The sequence below is a fragment of the Rattus norvegicus genome, chromosome 15 (genome assembly GCF_036323735.1).
Source record: "Rattus norvegicus strain BN/NHsdMcwi chromosome 15, GRCr8, whole genome shotgun sequence".
Lineage (NCBI taxonomy): Eukaryota > Metazoa > Chordata > Mammalia > Rodentia > Muridae > Rattus > Rattus norvegicus.
This window is the reverse complement of record NC_086033.1, coordinates 86564442-86591207: the sequence shown is the minus strand read 5'-3', so window position 1 is coordinate 86591207 and position 26766 is coordinate 86564442. Positions and strand designations below refer to the sequence as shown.

General features: G+C 41.2%; 1 protein-coding gene and 1 long non-coding RNA gene across 23 annotated transcripts in view; one reads left to right on the top strand and one right to left on the bottom strand.

Moving 5' to 3' along the window:
• LOC108352959 (uncharacterized) overlaps positions 1-1115 on the bottom strand; it is a 30540-nt gene extending 29425 nt beyond the window's left edge. For all 7 annotated transcript variants that reach the window (XR_010058225.1, XR_010058226.1, XR_010058227.1 and 4 more), the window contains exon 1: positions 887-1115. This is a non-coding gene — a long non-coding RNA (uncharacterized LOC108352959). The remainder of the gene's footprint in view (positions 1-886) is intronic.
• Mycbp2 (MYC binding protein 2) overlaps positions 1082-26766 on the top strand; it is a 238066-nt gene continuing 212381 nt past the window's right edge. For 15 of the 16 annotated variants that reach the window (NM_001106055.2, XM_063274171.1, XM_039093195.2 and 12 more), the window contains exon 1: positions 1082-1731. In NM_001106055.2, the coding sequence (NP_001099525.2) occupies positions 1430-1731 (302 nt within the window). In that variant the 5' untranslated portion in view covers positions 1082-1429. The remainder of the gene's footprint in view (positions 1732-26766) is intronic. The other variant, XM_039093197.2, reaches the window with a different exon arrangement.

The following is a 26766-nucleotide window of genomic DNA, read 5'->3' as shown; positions in this document are numbered from 1 at the left end:
AAGCCTATCATTTAAAGCTCCAATAAAGATTCAGCATCCTTATCCATCCAGTTAGAATCAATGTACTTCCCTACTTCCTGTTTGCAGTTTCAAATACTGAGGTGGAACTTTCTTCAAGGTAAGATATAAGAGTCCAGTGAGTAGCTGTTACATTTCTGTAGAAAACAATGGTAAGAGCAACGTTAGGCTTGGCACAGAGAAGATCGTCTTAATCATGCCTGTAGTTTCAGGTCATACTCAAGAATCATTTTTGGTAATTTAAAACTCTAGGCAGAAAAAGACAAGTCACTAGGTGACTACTGTCAATATAAAAACCCAGCTTTAAGTTAAGACAGGAGCCACTAAAACAATATTTGAGAAAAATAACTGCAAGAAGATTCATCTCTGATAGAAATACTGACAGCAAGAATTTGGGAATGACGCTGGCTTGCAAGTATGTCTAATTATATTTTCACGGGGGTGAGGGGAATGAGTGAACTCATTACTAACTCTTTTTCGCAGTCAGAGTTTTATTTCATTTGTATTTTGCTTTTTAAAAATAGGTTCCCATTTCACAGCCCAGGCCAGGAACTCACTACGTAGCCCAGGGTAGCCTCGAACTTCTTCCTCAGAGCCCCGACTGCTGAGATTACAGAAGCTAGTCACAGTGACTCCTGGTTATCAAAGCTATTTTTAAGAGGCTCAAAGATAATCCCCCCCACCCCAGCCATTCCCCCAAAATTGCCAAAGGCTAATGTGCCCTGACCAGCACTCGGCCGGCCCAGTTCATCTTTGCGTTGGCAGCGCGGACCTGGGTACAGGCCACAGCAGAGCTGTGAGTCCTGCGACTGACAGTCACCTCCTTTTGTCAGGTCTGGGTTCTCCCACCTGGAGAGAACCTGGTTACCTGAAGAGCGCCTCCACTGACAGCTTCCCCAGCAGGGTCCAGGCTCTTCCTCGTGCTGCTAGTAAAACCCGGAGCAGCGGATTTCACGTCGCTTTGGCACCGCTCCGCCTCTGGATACCCACAACTCGGAGGAGGCGGAGGGAGCCGGGGCGGAGGGGGTGGGGCTGGCTGGAGAGCCAGGTCCTATGACTGAGCATGTGCGGAGCGGCGCGCATGCTCAGTGAGGCCGGCCGCCTCCCATTGCGGGCAACTCCGGCGGTGGCAGCAGCGGCGGCGGCGGCGGCGGCGGCGGCGGCGGCGGCGGCACCGCCTCCTCCTCACACTCCGCGGGTGGCGGGGTTAGATGAGTGGCCCCAACAGCGGCGAGGGCGGCGTGGGGAGGAGGAGGAGAAGGCGGCGGCGGCGGAGAAGGTCGCTGTCTTTGTAGTGTCCCTGCTGCGGGCGCCCGAGGCCGCCGCTACAGCCGTCGTCGTTGGCCGAGTCTGTGAGGGCGCGCGCGTGCCTGCCCGCCCGGCCCGCGGGGACGAGGCGGCGGCGGCGAGGATGATGATGTGCGCGGCGACTGCCTCCCCCGCCGCCGCCTCCTCCGGGCCCGGCGGGGACGGCTTCTTTGCAGCCGCCACCATCTCTTCCTCCCCGGCACCGGGGGCGCTGTTCATGCCGGTTCCTGACGGTTCGGTGGCCGCTTCGGGACTGGGGCTGGGGCTGCCTGCCACGGACTCCCGGGGTCAGTATCAGCTGCTGCTGTCAGGCCGGGCCTTGGCGGATCGCTACCGGAGGATTTACACCACTGCGCTCAGTGACAGGGACCAGGCCGGCAGCAGCACTGGGTACCCGGCCTCCAGGTGAGTCTCCCGGGCGTCCTTCCTTGCCGCGTGTGCATCCGTGTGCACCCCCCCCCACGTGTGTGTGTGTGTGTGTGTGTGTGTGTACACGCACCCGTGCCTGTGTGTCCATGTAATTAGCACCCGGCTTTCAGTCAGGGCTGGATGCTGGTGGTAAAAGCACTTTGGTGATAAGAGGGTGTGGTGGCCACGGTGTCTGTGCGCGTGTGTGTGTGTGTCGGTCTTTTGGAGGGGAAGGAGGGAAGGTACAGAAGATGGATACGTATCGGTTAACACTAGCGAGGGTGATGGTGCTGGTCTGTCATGACACGTGTGTATTGTTGAGAAAGGAGGCATGGGTAGAGAGGGATAAGACCACAATGCATGGAGAGCAGAGAATTCGCAAGAGTCCTAAGGGGATGTGTTCGCGTTTCTAGTGTCTGAGCTGCAGTGTTATTTGCACGACCCCTCCCCATCACATTCCTTCCTCCAGCTGCCCTCCATAAAAGCCTTCTTTCACTACAGGGGAGCAATGATGTAGGTTAAAGATACTGATGTTTGTAGGATGTTGTAGACAAAAAGCTAGTGGTTTCATTTTAGGAGATTTAGGAAAAAAGGATACGAATGGGGATTTGTGCAGACGTCAGAAATGTCTGATAGGGGTTTTTAGAGGTGTAGTTTGATTATGGAGCCTTTTGGCCTTGAAATGTGTTTGCAGCTGCTGTCTTGTTCTGATGTCCCGTCCGGCCATTTCACTTCATCTTCTGTTCTATTTTCTGTCACAGATTCGAGAGTACAGGGAGTTTTGTAGGAAAAATGGAAAAAAAAATATTTCTTTTTTCCATTTTTTTTAAATAAAAATACGTTAGAAACATGTCACCTGCTATCAGACAATCTGAGTAGCTTTCAGGTCTCTTTCAGTTAGACTGGCTACACCTTCAAGTTCCTTCATATAGTTGGCAAATCACTTTCATTTTCTTTTTCTTAAAATATGGGTACTTTTTTTGGCTAAAGGCTCTCCTGTTCTTTTTTTTGCCGTGCCTTAACTTGTCACATACCCTGAAGGCCGGTTGCTGACTCCTTTTGCCAGTGTTGAGAGAGGTAGCTGGGAGTCTCCTGGGCTTCTTCCTATAGCCTCTTACAGGGCATTCAGAAAGCACAGTAGGATTTTTAAAAGTGAGTTTGCTGAAGTTTTTTTTTTTTTTTCCTTCCTTACTAAATCAGTGTGGCTTATTAGGAAATGCCAGATGCCTTTTTCTCCCGTTATAGAAGATCTCTCTAGTCCATAAGTCTAGCTAGTGTGTCACTGTGTGTTATGGCTTATCTGCTGGAGAGGTTGTAAAAATGAGCTTTATTCACACTTCTTTTTATAGATTAAAGCACCCTTATCTGTTTGTTGGCAGGAGTGGGTGCATCCGCAGTTGAGTCATGGATGTAAATGGTGGTAACTGCCCTTTGTTATTTAGGATGAAGGTAACAATGTCACAGGTGTGGTTCTTTGGAAAGCAGCACACATCACATTACAGAATTTACCTTGAGAGTTTAGTTTAAGTTTGAGCCATGAGTCTCTAAATTATCGTACTGTGGTATATCTGCACAAATTCCTCTTACAGATTTAAAATATCATTTCCAAACGTATGCAATAATCTATGGTATATATTCTTGCTTTGACTTTCTGATACCTAGAAATGTACTTGCAGTAGTAGACAAAGTTAAATATAGGTTCATATACCTAAAATGGTTGGTTTCTAGTTTGATCAGTTTCTACAAACTGTCAATAAAATATGAGGAGTTGGTTTTCTGATCTCAAAGAAATATTCATGGAAACTTTGATAATGGCCTCCGATGCTTGTTCATAATATTATTGCTTACTATACTTCACCCTCCCCATTTTAATCCATTGCTGTTCTTTATCGTGAATTGAATTAAATTTGTTCACTAAAAAATTAAAGGTGGTAGGGAAGAAGAATTGGATTTAGTTTATTTATATAGGACATTGATTTAGACGAGGTAGAAACAGGGCTGAAATTCTAGAGAGCATCAAGCTTAAAGGTGAGAGAAAAGGGAGACAATAAAAGAAACCAAGAGAAGAGATTAGAAAACTGAGAAGAGGAGCAGGCAGGAGCACCTCAGGTTCTAGGGAAGGAAGAGAACGTTTTCAGAAGTGCTAGATACTGAAGAATACCAGAACAGTTTCCTAGTCACCAGTAACTTGTGAGCCATTGGTCATAACTGCGTTAAGCATAAAGGGGGGGGGGGATGGGAACTATCGGGATAACCTGGGCGGGGGGGGGGGTATATGCAAGAAGGCTGCTGGAGGGCAATGGGGTTCTCAAGTATGGGAACCTAAGTAGAGAAGAGGATAGTAAAGATGACAGAGCAAGTAATTGATAGACATCAGTGGAGGAAGTTTTATAATGACAGGCTAGCCATTGAAAAAGTTATGGATTGGTCTTCCTTTACTAGAGAAGGAAGTATGTCTGAGTATACAGACTGATACTTTATTGAAGATGAGTACCATAGCTATTCTTTCTGGTGAGCTGAATGGGTGGCATCCTTTTGTGGCATTTATTGTGTCTAAGTGTCTGTGTGAAGTAAATCTAGAAGTGCATATGAGGAAATTATAAAAGCGGTAAGAGAAGAGAAAACATGAGCTTCAGGGAACAAATATATAGATGAATTATCAGCCCAAGTTGAACAAATTCAGTATTATAGAGTGTTTTGGGTGTAAGACTCAAACTTGAGGTAGCACCTAGGATTTTGAAGGCATTTTAACGAGATGGTTAAAAGCTTGGACTCTTGACACAGACTGGCTTTAAGTCCTGCTTGTCCTCTGTCATTTGCTAGTTGTGTAACCTTGACTGTTACATAACTTTCATGCCTTGGTTTTCTTATATGTAGAGCGATGATAATAATAATGTGCACTACTTTGTAGATTAGATGAACAAATATTTGTTAAGTCCTTGTCACATTATATGTCATTAAATATTAGGTTTTTTTTTTTTTCTTCTGAAAGTGAGGGGTTTGAGGATATGAAGAGAAGCAATAGTCTTGCCTGTAACTCTTGTTTTTTGGATCAATGATTGCTGAGTATGGGAATAGTTTTTATGTATTCAGTGACCGAATATGTATGCTTTTGAATGAATATGACTGGATGAAATTATAACATTTTCTCAGAGAAAGAAGCCAGCCAGGCAAGGCAGAAAAAAAAGTTTCATCAGTGTTCTGAATGGTAAGATAAGTTTCCATTTGGGAAGCACCACACACTTCTGTGGTAAGATCTTACAGCTTGTAGACTGCCTTAGTTTAGATTCCAGTTTTACCTTTTTTAGGTTGCAGGGTGTGTGTGTGTGTGTGTGTGTGTGTGTGTGTGTGTGTGACATGTTCTGCTCTGTAGATGCTGTTAGGTCTAGGCCTTCAGTCACCAGGCCCAGCCTAATGGTTTGTTTTATGGTTTTTGAGATGGGATCTCATGTAACCCTAACAGGATCACCATGTAGCCCAGAAATAAAAGTTGTCTCTTGGTTCAGCATTCTGATGGCTAGTATTACAGGTGCGTACACTACGTCTGGCTGGGACTACATGGGTATACAGTACAGCTGGCTGGGACTACATGGGTATACACTACAGCTGGCTGGCTCTTTCTTGTAATTTTTAGAGTAATCTAATGGCTGGGTAGCCACACATGTTAAATGTCTTTTAAATGTTAGTTGCTGTTGTTATTATTAAAATCATCTTTACAGTTACATTCTGCTTATTATAAACTTTACTCGTTAGAAGATGAATGAGGAAAACCTTTAGTTGACAGATGCAGGGTTAAAGTATGACTGCAAGTTAAAGAAAAGTAGAAATTGAAAGCTTTGGTTGACTGCTTGGTAAAAGGGAAGTGGTGCTAGGAGGGAAGTGGTGAACTGAGCTAGGAGGAAAAGCCTCTGCACTGGGGCTTGCAGCAGCAGAAGAGCACCCAGCTCCGAGTACCAGAGAACACTGACTAAATGGGGATTCCTGCCCTTTTCTTCAGCTAAACATACTAGTTAGTTTCTTTGCTACTTCTTTCTTTTTGTTAGGAATGCCATTTGACTGGCTTGTTAGTATACTCTGATAATCCCAGCATGTGGGTGGTGGAGGTCGGAAGGTCAGGAGTTCAAGGCCAGCCTCTGGACCTGGTACTGTATCTACAGTAAAACAGAACAGAACAGAAATGGTATTTGAGTCCATTCCATCTGTGTTTAAACTCTGGGTTTCGGGAGACTAAGCAGTCAAACCTGTGAATGTTGAGGACTGTTAGATGTGGAAGTCCTAGTCTGGATTGTATTGTCTGTCTGGGGATGGAAGATAAAAGGCAGATACTTAAGGGAAAGGTTAGTGAAAACAACTGTGACATGATGGGGCCCTGGGCCTGCTCAGCTGCACAAGTACCGGTGAGGAAGGCAGTGCGTGTAGGTAATGCTAACATTTTTATTAATGCTAGGACGTAGGTATCAGGTGGGAGAGGAGTAAGAATTCATTGCAGGATCAGAGAGATTAGCCAAAAGGACAGTATCTGGAAGAACAAGAAAAAATAAATTTTGATCAGAATTATTGGGAAAATCCTGATAGTTTTGAGCTAAGAAGAGGCATCATTGTAGAAGCGGGCTAGGGAATGATGTGGGTTTGTGTATCTGTGTACGTGTATCTGTGCTGGGGGGCAGTTAATAATTTTCTTCACATAGGTGTTAAATCTGTGAAATCTTATATGTTCTATAAACACATTAAGACAAAGGTACTACTCTGTTGGTACACCGATTGGTAGAAATGCAAAATGAATTAGTCTCCTAGCACAAAAGAAGTGAAAAAATATTAGATCTTATAAAAATATATGTTCATTTAATAAATTTAAATATGTTCATTTAATCATAATATTTTCATATTATAAGCTATTTCGTTTAGAAGTTCACAAAACAATTTCCTGTTTTTATCAACAAAAGATTAAATGTATTGATTCTTTTTTGGGGGGTAGTGTTTGTTAGGTTAGTTAAGATTTAATTTACATATAATAACATTAACCCTCTCTAACTATTTATTTAATGGATCTTAGAACTATCACTATAGTCAATAGAATATTTCCATCACTTCAGAAAACTTTTTAGGGCTTCATACCCTGGCTACCATTATGACTATATCTAACATTCTAACTTTTATAGTTCCTTTTAGGACAGCACCTTATGTATTGTTGGTGCTTCTGTCCTCCATTCTGTTTCCTGTAAATGGAAGTTAGGCCTTAAGAGCTCATTGGATTCTGTGTAGACATCCTAGCAGGAATCTGTATAGTACTGAGCACTGCATGTAGCCCCAGTCCCGAGTTACTGGCTGTGCTTCCTTGCAGTGGTGCTAACACTAGTACTCATCAGACCTGTCCCTTGTAATTTATGGGAGTAATGACTAGCACTCTGCACCTTCACTGCATGGTTTTAATATCCTTTGGTAGCCTTTGCCTGAGTCAGTAATTTTGTTAGAAGTTTAAGAATGTTTTTTTTTCCCCTCTCACAATTCTGTTAATCTTTCTGTATTTATTAGATAGTGCTTTTTCATGTCCTAGACCAGTGGTGATGTGGCAGGGCTACAGTTAGCCTCCTAGATTACCCATGACCTTTCCAGATTGAGTCACATTCTTTTCTAGCTTTGAGGAATATTGAGAACTGAAAGAGAAGGTAGCTGAGTTCCCCAGGCATGGTTCCTATTCACTGCAGCCACAGTTGTCTCTGGGCTGATGTGGTAGTGCCTGGCCTGTTTGCCTAGAGGAAAGACACTTTTGAAGGATCATCTCAACCTGGGCTTCCCCATGGTACTGGCTGAGGCTTTTCTATGGCTGAATTGCAGTCCAGCTTCTATTCAGAACAACTACTTTCCCTTCCTCTTAGTTGTTGATTCTCAGAGCATGCCTCAGTAAGCTCTGGTGTGTGTATCTTCTTTTCAGCCATTTAGGAACCTTAGTGTGGGCTGGGATGAACCACCTTACTAGTGTCTGTTGAACACTGCTCCTGCCAAAACTCAGCATGCACGTTGTTTAACTATGAAAACTGCCATGCAGAATGTGGCTTCTGTGACTGGAAATGTCCTGGTGGATACTATATCTTGGGCTTTTGAGAGGCTTAGGGAAGTATTCATTGTAAGGGTAGTATAATGAGCCTGCTGTTGATAAGTGACATTGATAGATGAGAATGGCGATGGAAGGCTGAAGGTAATTGCATGGAAGGTAAAAGGGATTTTCTTCTTTTTAGTGACATATAGAGGAATGTTTGCAGTGGGGATAAGAAGCAGAGCCCAGGCCAGCCAAAAGCTTAATGTTGAAGGTGCTAGGGTGGATAGACTGCTGTTTGCTATGACCTGTCAGTGTTCTGATTGGGTGGAAATGGATTCCTGACCCTGAGACTAGAACCTCTCTGAATTGATGTGCCTGTAAACCTTTGAGCCTCTAAATTTTCCTGAGTCCTGTAGGCTTCCAGAAGTTGCTTAATTATGGTTAGAAAAATGCCTTCTTGAAGACTCTGTAGAGGTTTGTACTCTCCTGCCTCTCCTGGACCATCTATGCCCTTCTCTTAGCTATAACAAACCAATAAATAGTGTCAAGGCATGAAGGCACTGGACGGACACACACACACACACACACACACACACACACACACACACACACACATGCCTACATACATTTATGTTCTAAACTGAACTGAGATAGATACACTAAAGCACCACAGTAGACACATAGAAATACCATATTATATTTGAACTTTTCAAAGGAAATACTACAGTGTCTGTCTCACTACTAGTTTGAAATAGTTAATGGTTTTGACCTCAGTTACTACTACATTTCTTTTGATGGCATCCTATTTTTGCAAAGTTAGGCTTTTTGGTGGTTGTGATACAAATCGAGCATTACTTGTCAGAAATATGGAACTGCACAGGAGGGTGGCCTCTCCAGTCTGACTCCTGAATAATTCTCCTGCTTGAGAATTATTACAGTGCCCAGTAGTTGCCCTTAGCACAGGGATTATTTTAGACTAAGAATCCACTTTATATCAAAGAAGGACTGGTGAGCTCCATTTGTCTCATCATATACCACATGAGCCAGAAACTGCTGATCTGATCGGGCATCACTGATTGCCTCAATGGCAATACTGATGGCAGTACCCTGGCCTGCACATAGTACTGCAAGGATGAGCAGCTCTCCCGTGATAGTCCCGGAAAGAAGACCAGGTAGGAGTGGCTCTACTCAGTATCATTCTCAGTGATGCAGTTGGGGAGTTTGTGTTTCCTGTCATCAGAGCTAAGAGATGAGAAACATTTTAAAAAGAAAACACAGAAGAGTCCAGTTATAAGTGAAATGACAGTTGGTAGGGCTCAGAGCTACTAACTAAAGAAATCTAAAGAAATCTTTCTTTGAATGGGGCTTATGGACCAGTCTGGAAAGTAGGGTTGTCAACCCAACAGCACAGATGTTTGTCACATAAATGAACCAGCGGGTGCCTTTCAGATGTCAGTATTATAGTTATCCTCATAAAAATGAATTTAATAATTATTCTGTATTAAAGATCATATAGGCTTGGTGTTTGTAAATATTTGATAGATTCCATCCAAGGCACTTAGTGGTATGTGCTTTTTCTTTAATGGCCTGGTAGCTTGTTTTTTAATACTTAATAATATCTGTTGTCTAAAGGTGCCACAGTTTGTTCTTTGGAAGGGAATTTTGGCTGCTCCTAAGTTTTGACAATTATGAATGAAATTCCTATAAACATCCATATGCAGGTTTTTGCATGGACATAAGTTTTCAACTTCTCTGGATAAATACATTCCAGAATCTGTAATTGTTGGATCATATGGTCAGGATATGTTTAGTTTTGTAGGAAACTGCCAAATTCTCTACCCAAGTAGATGTACCATTTATATATATAAATATATATGAAACTAAGCTTTCAGTAGTGTATGAGAGTTTGCATTGCTCTGTGTCCTCAGTGACATTTAGTGTTGTTCGTGTTCTGGATTGATTGGTCTCTTTGTTTTAATCTGTATTAGTGTGGTAACACCTCTTATAGAACATCTTTTCAGGTGCTGATTTGTTCGTCCTTCCTCCCTCCCTCCCTTCCTCCCTCCCTCCCTTCCTCTCTTCCTTCCTTTTTTTTTTTTTTTTTTTTTTTTTTGCACTCTCTGTCATTACTTTGTTAACTGCTTAATTTATTTAATCTGTTTCATGGCCCAGTGCAGGCCCACCACTCCCACACTTGCTGGGGACAGTGCAAGTATAATTGGTCACAGGATGCTGGACCATGCTGCTATTGGGAGTTCAGGAGTCCCTCTGCAGCAAGTTTGCAAACTCCACACACAAATACAGTCTACACAGCAAGTCAAGTGGCCAAAGATTTCCCATTCCGTAATTTATTTTGTCTATGTACAAAATATTTCACATATCACCCCATAGATTAAAGCTAATAACAGCAGACACTCTTTCTGGATCCCCCCACCAGTACAACCCATCACACATATTTATAACCAAACCTATTCCCAATTTTTTAGGAGATGGCAAACCTTGGTGAGCTACAGAGTCCCTGGACACCTGGCAGCCAGTGGTGAAGTGCCCCTAGAGTTTCTCATTACCCCGGCCTCTTGAGTGTGGCTCAGGAAGAAAGCTGGACCAGCAACAACAGAGGCGGAATCTAAAGGGCCCAGCTCAGGGAGCTCTCTTCATATCTCAGTTTGGGACTCAGCAGCCACCAATGCCTGTCTCAAGTTGCTGCCTGGATCAGACATTCTAGAGGATGTGCAATAGCTGCCACAAGGGTGCAAAGAAATTGATGGGACCTCCTTCTCCCTGCTTAGACCCAAAGTCTCAGGCAAACCACACTGGCATCCAGAACCCATCTATTGTTAGGCAATACCTTGAGCTTTTTTATTATTATTATTATTATTATTATTATTATTATTATTTTTTTATTTTTTTTATTTTTTTTTATTTTTTTTATTTTTATTTTTTTATTAACTTGAGTATTTCTTATATACATTTCAAGTGTTATTCCCTTTCCCGGTTTCCGGGCAAAATCCCCCTCCCCCCTCCCCTTCCTTATGGGTGTTCCCCTCCCAACCCTCCCCCCATTGCCGCCCTCCCCCCATAGTCTAGTTCACTGGGGGTTCAGTCTTAGCAGGACCCAGGGCTTCCCCTTCCACTGGTGCTCTTACTAGGATATTCATTGCTACCTATGGGGTCAGAGTCCAGGGTCAGTCCATATATAGTCTTTAGGTAGTGGCTTAGTCCCTGGAAGCTCTGGTTGCTTGACATTGTTGTACTTTTGGGGTCTCGAGCCCCTTCAAGCTCTTCCAGTTCTTTCTCTGATTCCTTCAACGGGGGACCTATTCTCAGCTCAGTGGTTTGCTGCTGGCATTCGCCTCTGTATTTGCTGTATTCTGGCTGTGTCTCTCAGGAGCGATCTACATCCGGCTCCTGTCGGTCTGCACTTCTTTGCTTCATCCATCTTGTCCAATTGGGTGGCTGTATATGTATGGGCCACCTGTGGGGCAGGCTCTGAATGGGTGTTCCTTCAGTCTCTGTTTTAATCTTTGCCTCTCCCTTCCCAGCCAAGGGTATTCTTTTTCCTCATTTAAAGAAGGAGTGAAGCATTCACATTTTGATCATCCGTCTTGAGTTTCGTTTGTTCTAGGGATCTAGGGTAATTCAAGCATTTGGGCTAATAGCCACTTATCAATGAGTGCATACCATGTATGTCTTTCTGTGATTGGGTTAGCTCACTCAGGATGATATTTTCCAGTTCCAACCATTTGCCTACGAATTTCATAGACTCGTTGTTTTTGATAGCTGAGTAATATTCCATTGTGTAGATGTACCACATTTTCTGTATCCATTCCTCTGTTGAAGGGCATCTCGGTTCTTTCCATTTTCTGGCTATTATAAATAAGGCTGCGATGAACATAGTGGAGCACGTGTCTCTTTTATATGTTGAGGCATCTTTTGGGTATATGCCCAAGAGAGGTATAGCTGGATCCTCAGGCAGTTCAATGTCCAATTTTCTGAGGAACCTCCAGACTGATTTCCAGAATGGTTTTACCAGTCTGCAATCCCACCAACAATGGAGGAGTGTTCCTCTTTCTCCACATCCTCGCCAGCATCTGCTGTCACCTGAGTTTTTGATCTTAGCCATTCTCACTGGTGTGAGGTGGAATCTCAGGGTTGTTTTGATTTGCATTTCCCTTATGACTAAAGATGTTGAACATTTCTTTAGGTGTTTCTCAGCCATTCGGCATTCCTCAGCTGTGAATTCTTTGTTTAGCTCTGAACCCCATTTTTTAATAGGGTTATTTGTTTCCCTGCGGTCTAACTTCTTGAGTTCTTTGTATATTTTGGATATAAGGCCTCTATCTGTTGTAGGATTGGTAAAGATCTTTTTCCAATCTGTTGGTTGCCGTTTTGTCCTAACCACCGTGTCCTTTGCCTTACAGAAGCTTTGCAGTTTTATGAGATCCCATTTGTCGATTCTTGATCTTAGAGCATAAGCCATTGGTGTTTTGTTCAGGAAATTTTTTCCAGTGCCCATGTGTTCCAGATGCTTCCCTAGTTTTTCTTCTACTAGTTTGAGTGTGTCTGGTTTGATGTGGAGGTCCTTGATCCACTTGGACTTAAGCTTTGTACAGGGTGATAAGCATGGATCGATCTGCATTGTTCTACATGTTGCCCTCCAGTTGAACCAGCACCATTTGCTGAAAATGCTATCTTTTTTCCATTGGATGGTTTTGGCTCCTTTGTCAAAAATCAAGTGACCATAGGTGTGTGGGTTCATTTCTGGGTCTTCAATTCTATTCCATTGGTCTATCTGTCTGTCTCTGTACCAATACCATGCAGTTTTTATCACTATTGCTCTGTAATACTGCTTGAGTTCAGGGATAGTGATTCCCCCTGAAGTCCTTTTATTGTTGAGGATAGCTTTAGCTATCCTGGGTTTTTTGTTATTCCAGATGAATTTGCAAATTGTTCTGTCTAACTCTTTGAAGAATTGGATTGGTATTTTGATGGGGATTGCATTGAATCTGTAGATTGCTTTTGGTAAAATGGCCATTTTTACTATATTAATCCTGCCAATCCATGAGCATGGGAGATCTTTCCATCTTCTGAGGTCTTCTTCAATTTCTTTCCTCAGTGTCTTGAAGTTCTTATTGTACAGATCTTTTACTTGCTTGGTTAAAGTCACACCGAGGTACTTTATATTATTTGGGTCTATTATGAAGGGTGTCGTTTCCCTAATTTCTTTCTCGGCTTGTTTCTCTTTTGTATAGAGGAAGGCAACTGATTTATTTGAGTTAATTTTATACCCAGCCACTTTGCTGAAGTTGTTTATCAGCTTTAGTAGTTCTCTGGTGGAACTTTTGGGATCACTTAAATATACTATCATGTCATCTGCAAATAGTGATATTTTGACTTCTTCTTTTCCGATCTGTATCCCCTTGATCTCCTTTTGTTGTCTGATTGCTCTGGCTAGAACTTCAAGAACTATATTGAATAAGTAGGGAGAGAGTGGGCAGCCTTGTCTAGTCCCTGATTTTAGTGGGATTGCTTCGAGTTTCTCTCCATTTAGTTTAATGTTAGCAACTGGTTTGCTGTATATGGCTTTTACTATGTTTAGGTATGGGCCTTGAATTCCTATTCTTTCCAGGACTTTTATCATGAAGGGGTGTTGAATTTTGTCAAATGCTTTCTCAGCATCTAATGAAATGATCATGTGGTTTTGTTCTTTCAGTTTGGTTATATAATGGATCACGTTGATGGTTTTCCGTATATTAAACCATCCCTGCATGCCTGGGATGAAGCCTACTTGATCATGGTGGATGATTGTTTTGATGTGCTCTTGAATTCGGTTTGCCAGAATTTTATTGAGTATTTTTGCGTCGATATTCATAAGGGAAATTGGTCTGAAGTTCTCTTTCTTTGTTGTGTCTTTGTGTGGTTTAGGTATAAGAGTAATTGTGGCTTCGTAGAAGGAATTCGGTAGTGCTCCATCTGTTTCAATTTTGTGGAATAGTTTGGATAATATTGGTATGAGGTCTTCTATGAAGGTTTGATAGAATTCTGCACTAAACCTGTCTGGACCTGGGCTCTTTTTGGTTGGAAGACCTTTAATGACTGCTTCTATTTCCTTAGGAGTTATGGGGTTGTTTAACTGGTTTATCTGTTCCTGATTTAACTTCGATACCTGGTATCTGTCTAGGAAATTGTCCATTTCCTGAAGATTTTCAAATTTTGTTGAATATAGGTTTTTATAGTAAGATCTGATGATTTTTTGAATTTCCTCTGAATCTGTAGTTATGTCTCCCTTTTCATTTCTAATTTTGTTAATTTGGACGCACTCTCTGTGTCCTCTCGTTAGTCTGGCTAAGGGTTTATCTATCTTGTTGATTTTCTCAAAGAACCAACTTTTGGTTCTGTTGATTCTTTCTATGGTCCTTTTTGTTTCTACTTGGTTGATTTCAGCTCTGAGTTTGATTATTTCCTGCCTTCTACTCCTCCTGGGTGTATTTGCTTCTTTTTGTTCTAGAGCTTTTAGGTGTGCTGTCAAGCTGCTGACATATGCTCTTTCCTGTTTCTTTCTGCAGGCACTCAGAGCTATGAGTTTTCCTCTTAGCACAGCTTTCATTGTGTCCCATAAGTTTGGGTATGTTGTATCTTCATTTTCATTAAATTCTAAAAAGTTTTTAATTTCTTTCTTTATTTCTTCCTTGACCAGGTTATCATTGAGTAGAGCATTGTTCAATTTCCACGTATATGTGGGCATTCTTCCCTTATTGTTATTGAAGACCAGTTTTAGGCCGTGGTGGTCCGATAGCATGCATGGGATTATCTCTATCTTTCTGTACCTGTTGAGGCCCGTTTTTTGACCAATTATATGGTCAATTTTGGAGAAAGTACCATGAGGAGCTGAGAAGAAGGTATATCCTTTTGCTTTAGGATAGAATGTTCTATAAATATCCGTTAAGTCCATTTGGCTCATGACTTCTCTTAGTCTGTCGACATCACTGTTTAATTTCTGTTTCCATGATCTGTCCATTGATGAGAGTGGGGTGTTGAAATCTCCCACTATTATTGTGTGAGGTGCAATGTGTGTTTTGAGCTTTAGTAAGGTTTCTTTTACGTATGTAGGTGCCCTTGTATTTGGGGCATAGATATTTAGGATTGAGAGTTCATCTTGGTGGATTTTTCCTTTGATGAATATGAAGTGTCCTTCCTTATCTTTTTTGATGACTTTTAGTTGGAAATTGATTTTATTTGATATTAGAATGGCTACTCCAGCTTGCTTCTTCTGACCATTTGCTTGGAAAGTTGTTTTCCAGCCTTTCACTCTGAGGTAGTGTCTGTCTTTGTCTCTGAGGTGTGTTTCCTGTAGGCAGCAGAATGCAGGGTCCTCATTGCGTATCCAGTTTGTTAATCTATGTCTTTTTATTGGGGAGTTGAGGCCATTGATATTGAGAGATATTAAGGAATAGTGATTATTGCTTCCCTTTATATTCATATTTGGATGTGAGGTTATGTTTGTGTGCTTTCATTCTCTTTGTTTTGTTGCCAAGACGATTAGTTTCTTGCTTCTTCTAGGGTATAGCTTGCCTCCTTATGTTGGGCTTTACCATTTATTATCCTTTGTAGTGCTGGATTTGTAGAAAGATATTGTGTAAATTTGGTTTTGTCATGGAATATCTTGGTTTCTCCATCAATGTTAATTGAGAGTTTTGCTGGATACAGTAACCTGGGCTGGCATTTGTGTTCTCTTAGGGTCTGTATGACATCAGTCCAGGATCTTCTGGCCTTCATAGTTTCTGGCGAGAAGTCTGGTGTGATTCTGATAGGTCTCCCTTTATATGTTACTTGACCTTTTTCCCTTACTGCTTTTAATATTCTTTCTTTATTTTGTGCGTTTGGTGTTTTGACAATTATGTGACGGGAGGTGTTTCTTTTCTGGTCCAATCTATTTGGAGTTCTGTAGGCTTCTTGTATGTCTATGGGTATCTCTTTTTTTAGGTTAGGGAAGTTTTCTTCTATGATTTTGTTGAAGATATTTACTGGTCCTTTGAGCTGGGAGTCTTCACTCTCTTCTATACCTATTATCCTTAGGTTTGATCTTCTCATTGAGTCCTGGATTTCCTGTATGTTTTGGACCAGTAGCTTTTTCCGCTTTACATTATCTTTGACAGTTGAGTCAATGATTTCTATGGAATCTTCTGCTCCTGAGATTCTCTCTTCCATCTCTTGAATTCTGTTGGTGAGGCTTGTATCTACAGCTCCTTGTCTCTTCTTTTGGTTTTCTATATCCAGGGTTGTTTCCATGTGTTCTTTCTTGATTGCTTCTATTTCCATTTTTAATTCCTTCAACTGTTTGATTGTGTTTTCCTGGAATTCTTTCAGGGATTTTTGCGATTCCTCTCTGTAGGCTTTTACTTGTTTATTAATGTTTTCCTGTGCTTCCCTAAGTGTGTTCATGTCTTTCTTGAAGTCCTCCAGCATCATGATCAAATATGATTTTGTAACTAGATCTTGCTTTTCTGGTGTGTTTGGATATTCCATGTTTTTTTTGGTGGGAGAATTGGGCTCCGATGATGGCATGTAGTCTTGGTTTCTGTTGCTTGGGTTCCTGCGCTTGCCTCTCGCCATCAGATTATCTCTAGTGTTACTTTGTTCTGCTATTTCTGACAGTGGCTAGACTGTCCTATAAGCCTGTGTGTCAGGAGTGCTGTAGACCTGTTTTCCTCTCTTTCAGTCAGTTATGGGGACAGAGTGTTCTGCTTTCTGGCGTGTAGTTTTTCCTCTCTACAGGTCTTCAGCTGTTCCTGTGGGCCTGTGTCTTGAGTTCACCAGGCAGCTTTCTTGCAGCAGAAAATTTGGTCTTACCTGTGGTCCCGAGGCTCAGGTTCGCTCGTGGGGTGCTGCCCAGGGGCTCTCTGCAGCGGCAGCAACCAGGAAGACCTGTGCCGCCCCTTCCGGGAGCTTCAGTGCACCAGGGTTCCAGATGGTCTTTGGCTTTTTCCTCTGGCGTCCGAGATGTGTTTGCAGGGAGCAGTCACTTCTGGTTTCCAAGGCTTGTCTGCCTCTCTGAAGGTTTAGCTCTCCCTCCCACGGGATTTGGGTGCAGAGAGCTATTATTATTATTATTATTATTTACTTTTATTTCATGAAATTGTGTTTTGCCTGTATGTATGTTTGTGCCGGGTGTTGGGTCACCCTGGAACTGGAATTAACAGACAGTTGTGAGCTGCCTTGTGAGTGCTGAGATTTGAACTCAGGTCCCCTGGAAGAGAAACCAGTGCTCTTAACCCATGAGCCATTTCTCCAGCCCACACCTTGAGTTTTTGACTGAGCCCACCAGCCTGGATTTTAGAGGACAGGGCCTCTTTCTTTCCAGCTCCAACTTCTTTGGTGTTTTTGTGAGTGACTGCTTGTTGAGACAGGGTGCTAAAGTGGAAACTCCCCACACACTGATGGGTAGCAGAAACCAGTTCTTATTTTGGATCCTATAGGTTTCACCACTACTAAGATTCTTCAAAACCTGTTCTAAAGGGTATGGCCTGGGATGGAAGGAGAAATTGATGTCATTTCACGTGTTTTGAAGGCTCTGGTTGTGTCACTCATAACTACCACTTGAAGTCCTTCCTGCACCATTGCTGCACCAGAGACTCTAGAGCCCTCAGGCCAGTTTGCTTGCTCAGCAGGCCCAGGCCTTGTAGGTTAGTGTTAGGTTACAGGCTTCCCACATCTCAATCCACGGAGCACCCGGGTCGTCCCAGTAACAGACTCTTGGTCTAGGATCCAGGCTCTTTTATCAAACTCTTCACAGCTTTCAGGGAGTGTTGGATTTATAGACGGGAACTAGGCCCCAAACCTGTGGAGAATTGTTTCCCTGCATCGAAGTGTGTCCTGGGGAAGTAGTAGGGATGGCTTGTTCTGCTTCTAAGCAAGCCCTCTATCCACAGGAAGCCTAGGCTGTCCTGCTCACCGCAAGGACAGGGCGCAGAGGGCGTAATGCTGACTGTGGAATGTCCCCAACAGGGGGATAGGCCAGGGTGGAGAGTCCTAGGTTAGCAGTACTCCATGCTCACACTGTGGTTGAGTTCTTCCAGCTCTGCTGGCAGTGGGATGGGATTTGTTATTTCTGTATCTACTTTAGGAACAACATATCAAGGATGTTTTCTCATTTTTAAACCCCAAGATTGTTGTTCTGGTAGTGTTGGATTTGAGAGTTGTTGAATAGCTAGGATAATAATCTTCTATTAGCTATGTCTTTTATAGATATTTTCTCCAAGTCTGAATCTTTTTTTTCTCATTCTATTGATAATTATTTTTGGAAAGCAGGTAGTTTTGATTTTAATGAAGTTCTCAATTATTTTCTCCTAGTTCATGCTTTATCATTTTATTTGAAAAACTGTTGCCATATGCAGGGCTGTCTAGGGTTTCACCTGTTCTGTCTTCTGAACGCTGTATTGCTTTGTGTTTTGCATACACAATCTATTTTCCATTTTGAGTTAACATTTTGTGCAGGCTACAAGGTCTGTATTTAGAGTCCTCTTTACTGGGTGAATGTCTAGTTGTTATTGTCGTTCGTTTCATTGCTTTGCTTTGCTCCTTTGCTAATGCCTTTTGACCCTATTTGGTCTTTTCTGAGTCCCCTGATTTTTGTTCTGTTGGGCTGTCTCTTGTTTCTTCAGTACTACATGGTCTTGGTTACTGTAGTTTTATAGGAAATCTTAAGGACTTATTTATTTATTTATTTTCTTTTCATATTGTCTTAGCTATTATGGGTGTCTGTCTTTTCTGATAAACTTTTAAACATTTGTCAAATTCCCAAAAATAACCTATTTATTTATTGAAACTCTGTTAGATCGATGAATTAGAAAGAGGTCATCTTGATAATAATGTTGAGCCTTTCTGTCTGTATGTATGAGATATTTGTTATTTAGTTTCTTTTATTAGAATTTGCGGTTTTCTTCATTTAGTTCTTTTAAGTATTTTATTAGATTTATACTTTTATATTTCTTTGTTGAGGATACTTTTATATTCTACTTTGCTTCTGGCATATAGAAAAACAATTGACACACATATACACACAATACTAATGTTTCATGCACATAACCTTTTATTAAGAATACAGGGGTCATTTTGTTTTGTTTTGTCTCTTCTTTTAGATTTCTGACCTAGGAAGCCATATTATCATTCCTTTCTTGTTTCTTGCATTAGCTGTCGTTCTCACAGCAGTGTTGATATATCAAGTAGTGAGAGAGCACACCTTCGCCTTGTTTCTGGTCTTAGTGAGAAGCTTGTACCTTCTCACTGTCAAGCCTGATGTTGTCTGTAGCATTTTCTTCATATATTCTTTTTGCATGTTGAGGAAAGGTTCTTGATTTCTAATTTACTGAGAACTTTCTTTATGAACGAGGGGGTTGAATTTGTGGAATTCCTTTCCTGCATTTATTGATGTGACCATCTCATAGATTATTTTTAGCCTGTTAATTTTTCTTCAGGTGATACATACTTAGCTGGGATACATTTCACTTGCGTTGCTGTGAATGTTTTTGTATATTGTTGGATTCAATTTGATAAAATTTAGAGGTTCTCTTTTGCATATACATTCATGAGAGATGCTGGCTTATACTTTTCTAATATTTCTTTGCCTGTCAAGTTTAATGCTAGTGTTACCCTGGCCTCATAAAGTGAGCCAGGATGTGTGTCTTCTGTTTATCTTAGTCACCAAGTTTATGCTTATAGTTTATGCCAAGTTTATAGTTATTGGTATTTCCTTTTTTAAATTTTAATGTCTGTGCAGTTTGTAATGGTGATTCCTCTTTTTTTTTTTTTTTTTTTTTCTTTTTTTCGGAGCTGGGGACCGAACCCAGGGCCTTGCAGTTGCTAGGCAAGCGCTCTACCACTGAGCCAAATCCCCAACCCCTAGACAGTGCTCTTAACCACTGAGCCATCTCTCCAGCCCTTTCATTTCTGATAACATTTACGTATGTATGTATGTATGTATGTATGTATGTATGTATGTATGTATGTATGTATGTATTCAATTCATTTTCTAGTTTTGCTTATAAGTTGAGAGAATCAGCTTTTGTTTCTAATTTATTCTTCTCTCATATAATGCATCCATTCACAGTTTCCCCTCCTTCCATTCCTCCTAGTACCCCCTCTCCCCAGATGCACCCCAATCTGTTCCCCCCACCCCCCAAAGACCAGGCCTCCCAGGGCTATCACTTGAACTCAGTGCAACAAGACACAGTAAGACTAGGCACCAACTTCCGTGCCAAGGCCGGGCAAGGTAACCCGGGAAGGAAAAGGGTCCCAGGAGCAGGCAAAAGGACAGCTTTGGAATCTTAGGTCATTCACTATAGATTTTATTTTCTAGTGTGAATATTTGAAGCTTTGACTACTTTAGGTACATTCCAAGTATTTTACTATACTACTCAATTAGTTATAATATTTAAAATTTTTATTTGTGGCTTTTTTTATTTGATTAGCATAGTACCTAGGATTATTTTCTTAACTTTCAGATATTTAGTAATATCATAAATACCACTATCAATACTTCTAATATGTATTTTATATAATTTTGATTTTTAAAATTTATTTGAAGCTTTTATGGATGAGTTTATGAGAACTGTATTATGTCCTTTCCATTTTCCCCTGTCCTCCACCAGAACTTCCTCTGTTACCCTTCCCTCACTCTCGCATGCACGCGCGCGCGCACACACACACACACACACACACACACACATATTCTCTGGGTAACCTATCAGTGGGTTTGTCTCTTGAGAAGACTGATTTTCCCTCTGTGGATGGGGCCTTGTGCAGTTTTTTCCAACCACATTAACATTTGTTGAAAAATGTTATTTTTTTCTTTTGCTTACAGTCTGATAATTATGCCATTTGCCCTTAAAAGAGTATTTTTTCTCTTGGGTTTAAATATTCTGGAAGAGTCAGTATATTGGTTAGGAATTTGTGTCTGTGACGGATACATTATACATAGAGATTTATTCTTGTAGTTTCAGTCATGATGAATGGCAAAACCGCCATGGAGATGTGCCTGACAGGAAGCTTCAACTCATATCACAGCAGCCAGGAAGCAAAGAGCAGGGAGGACTTAGAGTCCAGATATATCCTTCCAAGGCACACCCCTTCCATAGTTTCACCTAATAATCTATTCACGATTTGACTCTATCAATCGCTTATGCCACTAATTAGGTCAGAGCACTGGTGATCTAATTGTCTCTATAGTGCCCTCATAGATATCCCCCAGAGAGCTTTGCTCTAATCTTTTAGGTGTATCTTTCAACCTAATCCAGTTGAAATCGGTGTTAACCATCACAATCAATTATTTAAGTTTGGTGGAGAGTTGTGTGGATATTTTGTGTTTCTATATTCCTTTTTTAGTCTTAACTAACTATAGATGGTATTAAACTAATTTTGGCCCTTTAATTTTGTTAATGGTTGCTTTATATAATTTTAGTTTTTTCTGTTGGGTGCATATGTATTTATAATTACTAAAAATTCTGGTGCATTGGTGCTAGAGAGCATTTACTGCTTTTGTGGAGGACTCATGCTTAATTTCTAGCATCCACATTAGATAGCTTACAGCATCCAGCTCCATGGGGGAATCCTATGCCTCTGGTCTCAGCAGGTTTCTGTATTCTCTTCTTGTGTTGTACTAGCGCGCACACACACACACACACACACACACACACACACACACACACACACATATATATATAATTTAAAAAATCCTGGTGTAATTTATTGCTTTTATTTTTTAATATCACGTTATCATCTCTAGTAATACTTTTGAATGAGTTTACTTTAGTGATATAAACATAGTTTTCAAGGGCTGAGAAGATAGTTTAGTGTTTAAAATGCCTGTTTACAAACTTAAGGGCCCAAGTTTGGGTGTCTTACTACCCACACAAAAGCCAGGCCAAGCAGTGCAAGTCTTTACCCCCAGCCTTGGCTGATTCAAGAATTATAGACAGAGGCTTCCTGGGCATCCAAGCTAGCCAAAACAGGGAGCTCCCTGCTGAGTGAGAGAACCATTCTAAAAAATAAGATATTTGCTGTGTGTAAAGGTCAGAGGGCAGCTGCTTACCTCTCTCTTTCCACTGTGCTTCTGAGGCAGGGTCTCATTGTTTCTGATGCCAATGTTGCTTTGTGCCTTCTTTCCATGTCACTGTGGGAGTGCTGACATTACAGGCTGGAACTGGCACATCATTCTTTAATTTACTTATTTACTTTTTTTTAAAAGATGTATTTGTTTGTTTTATATTAAGTACCCTGTTACTATCTTCAGGCACAACAGAAGAGAGCATCAGATCCCATCACAGATGGTTGTGAGCCACCGTGTGGTTGCTGGGAATTGAACTCAGGTCCTATGGAAAAACAGTCAGTGTTCTTAACACTGGAGCCATCCCTCCAGCCCACATCATTCTTTTATTTCAGTTCTGGGGATTAAAGGTAGATCCTCAGGCTTACACAGTAAGCACGTTGTTGGCTTGCTAGGCCGTCTTGCCAGCCCAAGTTGGATAATTTTTATTGATCTATTTTCAATATCGGATTTTGTGCTATCTCTATTTTCTTTTTCTTTTTTTCAGAGCTGGGGACCGAACCCAGGGTCTTGCGTTTGCTAGGCAAGTGCTCCACCACTGAGCTAAATCCCCAACCCCTATCTCTATTTTCTTAATGAATTATTTAATGAAATTTAAAATTTTATATTGTTCAATTCTATTTAAAACTTTCTTCTGTACTGGGAACTTTCTATGCATTTCAGTTGTCTGCCTTTTCTTGATGGAATATATTTACAGTAGTGTTAGTAAAATCTTTATTACATAATTATAATATCTAGCAGATGTGTTTAGACATTTGGTATTACAACATGATATCATGAATAAGCCATGGCGAGATGCCTCCTTGTCTGTAGTCTCTTGAGCCAGTGTTTTAGACAGTTTCATGAAGGTGGCATTAAGAGATTATACTAGGCTTTGGGGAAAGGGCTTATTTAACTTCAGCGTTTGTTGCAACCGTGAGGATCTGAGTTTGTCTCTTCCACACTCACAAAAACAAAACAAAACAAAACAGGCGTGCTATTGTTCATCTGTAACCCCAGAGCTGCTGAGGCAGAGACAGATGGATACCTAGAGCTTGCTATCGAGCAGCTCAGCCAATTGGTGGATCTGGATTCAGTGAGTGCCAAGAGTAAGGTAGAGAGAAATGAAGGAAGATTTCTCTCTTTGCTGTGTAGCCGCATGCGCACACAGAAGCACATAAGCCCAAGTGTAAGCATGCACACACAATACACGCACCCACACAACTTTAAATAAAGTAATAATGGAATATGAGCTATTACCTACCCTTATTCAGAAGTCTGAAAAATGACGTCTTACTGGGAATAGTAAGGCTAGCAAGGGAGTTAATATTTAGAGAGAAAGGTATGGAGTGGTAGAAAAATTATCCTTTATACAAGAGCCTGGAGCAGGTGCTCCTCCTACTGGACAAGCTTTATCTCTTTGACATTATTTGTCTAACTGTCTCCTGGAAACAGCTATGACTTTGAGCCTTGGAAGTCTGTACAGGACTTATTTTTTTTTTTTTTTTGAGAATTAAGCCATTTTATTTTGAATTAGCTGGGGAGTAGCGATGGCTGGACAGTGACTGTGCAGGACTTTTTTATAGAAAGTTTCCCTGAGAAATGTCTTCAACCACTGATGAGTAGGAAACAGATAAGCAACTCATTTTCCTCACCACAGTTAAGAGGCACTGTGAGCCATGGTCAGTGGTAGAATTACCACCAAGGTAATAAGCTTCGGAAGGCATTGTCCTTGTTTGCTTTCCATTGCTGGGGCAGAACAATGACCAAAAGAACTGGAGGGGGAAAGGCTTTATTTGCCTTACAGTTCCTGACCACAACCCATCACTGAGACATCCTGACCCAGTGGGATCTCAAGCAAGGACAGAGCCAGGGACCCACTGGGAAACTGTCTACTTGTTCGGTCTTCATGGCTTGCTAGCTTGGCTTTTTATATAAGCCAGGCCTACCACCTCAGGGGTCGGACTGCCCACCCTGAGCTGAGCCTTCCACATCAATCATTAAGCAAGAAAATGCCTCATAATCATGCCTACTGGCTAGTGTGATGGACACAATTCCTCTATTGAAGTTTCCCCTTCTGATTGAAGCCAGCCTGTGTCTACTGACAAAATCTAGGGAATATTTATTAATTAATTCCTTTCTCTTAAGTCACTCGTGATTTTCTTTACCAGAGGTTACATCTCAAAGTAACTGTTGCCTGCATATTCTTGAGGCTTTGAGGGACTACAAATCAAGACAGACACTTCAGTGTGGGGATAATACAGAAAAAGGCTTATTTATTGCATATTTACAGAAGGCTTTATTTTCACTGTGTTTGCTCTTTAAGAGTCTGGTTCATGTTCTCCGTTGTATTCATTTTATTCATAGTGTTTTAGAGTCTTTCTTACATCTAATTCTGCCATTATCACTGGTGTAAGTCCCTAGTTATTTGTTAGCTCTTACTACCTTTGTGAATTAAAAAAAAATCTCTCTGCAGTTTAGTGTGAATAATTTTCAGTTGTGTCATGATATGCATTTCCATCTTATGTGGGCTGTGTGTAGAGTGTAATTCTGTAGGTATGATCTACAGAGCCATATTTTAGAGAGGTTTCTCCTCTTGCCACTTACTGGATGTTTACTCAGCTCCTCCCCTCTCTCTGCTCCCTCGCTCCTCCCCTTCTTCCCTTCCTTCCCACCCTTCTCCATCCGTGTCTTCATCTCTCCCTTTTTCTGTTCTGTGCACAGATGGCATAGCTTTACGGTTATCTCTCCATCTTTCCTCAAAAATGAACAATGGAGTGGTCGTGAGCATAAATTTCAATAACACATTTAAGTATATGCAAAAGCTATATATTTTGTTTAAGTTCTATTTTAGCTTCCACAGCATTGACGTCATATTCATAATTCTCATTTAATAGGAAATACTTCTTAGTTTCCATTGTGAGTATTAGTTGGAGGCATATTTCTTTTCTTTCTTTGCTTTTGGTTGCTATCATTTTAAAATTTCTTTCTGTTTTTTTTTAAAGATTTATTTATTTATTTATTTTTATATATGTGAGTACACTGTAGCTGTCTTCACACTCACCAGAAGAGGGCATCAGATCCATTACAGATGGTTGTGAGCCACCATGTGGTTGCTGGGAATTGAACTCAGGACCTCTGGAAGAGCAGTCAGTGCTCTTAACCGCTGAGCCATCTCTCCGGTCCCTTCTTTCTGTTTTTAATTTCTAGTTTTTCTTTGATGGATGAGTCACCTAATGTGCTTAGCAGGCTTAACCAACATGGCTGGCATTGAGGCTAGCCTGGGTTTTGTAATGGGACCCTATATCTTATCTCGTCAGTGTCACCACCAGCAGACAGTACTCATGACTTAGTTTCATTTTGGACTGTGTACCTCAAAGGACCACTAGTGCTTTGCTTGCTTTAGTAGTAGTCATCTCACTGAATGAAGCTCAGTTCTTGTTTGTGTCGGTGTTCCACATGTCTTTAAAGGACAGCACCAGAGCTCTCAGTTTATCTTGAGATATTCTGTTTGGTTGCCTAGTTCTCACTTCTTCTATAGCTTTCTTGTGATGATCTAGTCTGCGAAGGAAGACAGTAATTTAATCCTGTATAGTATCAATTACTATGTTACTATTACTTAGTAGGGCTAAGCATGCCTTCGTGATTTTAAAATTATTGCAAAATTAAGTAGTGAGGGTAGCACATGGTGTGGAAAGCGTGCTGAAAGAAGCATTAAGGGGAGTTGAGGAAATACCGGAGTGGACTGTGAAAGAAAGTGTGAGGTTCAAAGACTCTGTTTTGAGGCTGGTGAGGTAGCTCAGCATGCAAAGGCCCTGCTTCTAAGCTTGACAACCCGAGTCAGTCCTCAGGGCTCAGGGTGAAAAGAACGGACCAACACCCACGAGTTCTGATTTAGGATGCTCTTATAGAAACATGGTTTAACTATAGAAACAATGACTGAATTATTTTCCTGTGGCCACTCCTCATCATGTATCAAATTAGTATACCTTTAGATTGTATTATGATAGAATATTTTACTTTAAAAGTTATTTTGAGATATTTACTTAAATTTCATTTAAAAAAATTAGTAAATCAGTCTTTGCTTGGGCCTGACCAGTATTTCCAATTAATCCCTAAAACAGTCCTGAACACAGTTCAGTTATATACTAAATACTTATGTGAAATAGTATTCCTAGCACTAGTGGTTATAAGAGATCAATAACTCCTTTATCCTCCTACTTTATTCTTTACTATGTTGAGGGAGGAGAGGGAGAAAGGTTTTTTTTTCTCAGAGGGTTCCTTCTCCTTAATGTAAAAGCAGTCCTATGGTTGAGGCACTGAGAACTAGTTGCTAAGGATATGAGCTCAAATTTTCTTTCCTCCCCCCTCCCCTCCCCTTCTTCCCCGTTCCCCTCTCCTTAATCTTGACTTTTTTTTTTTTTTTTTTGGTTCTTTTTTTCGGAGCTGGGGACCGAACCCAGGGCCTTGTGCTTCCTAGGTAAGCGCTCTACCACTGAGCTAAATCCCCAGCCCCCCCCTTTTTTTTTTGGCATGGATGCTCTGCCTACACTTATGTGACCATTTGTATCCAGTGCCTGTAGAGACCAGAGATGGTGTCCAATCCCCTGGGACTGGAGTTATTGGTGTGTTATTGCTGCCATCTGGGTGTTGAGAACTGGATCCTAGTTCTCTTACCCACTGAGTCATTTCTCCAACCCTTCCATATTTTCTTTATATTAATAGTAATTTAGTAAAAGTTACTTGAACTTTGCTACTGACTTTTTTTTTTCCTTTGTTAATTTTTTTTTCTCTTTTTTTTTGGGGGCTGGGGACTGAACCCAGGACCTTGCGCTTCCTAGGTAAGCGCTCTACCACTGAGCCAAATCCCCAACCCCCCTTTGTTAATTTTTTATCTTTGCAGTCTTCACCAGTG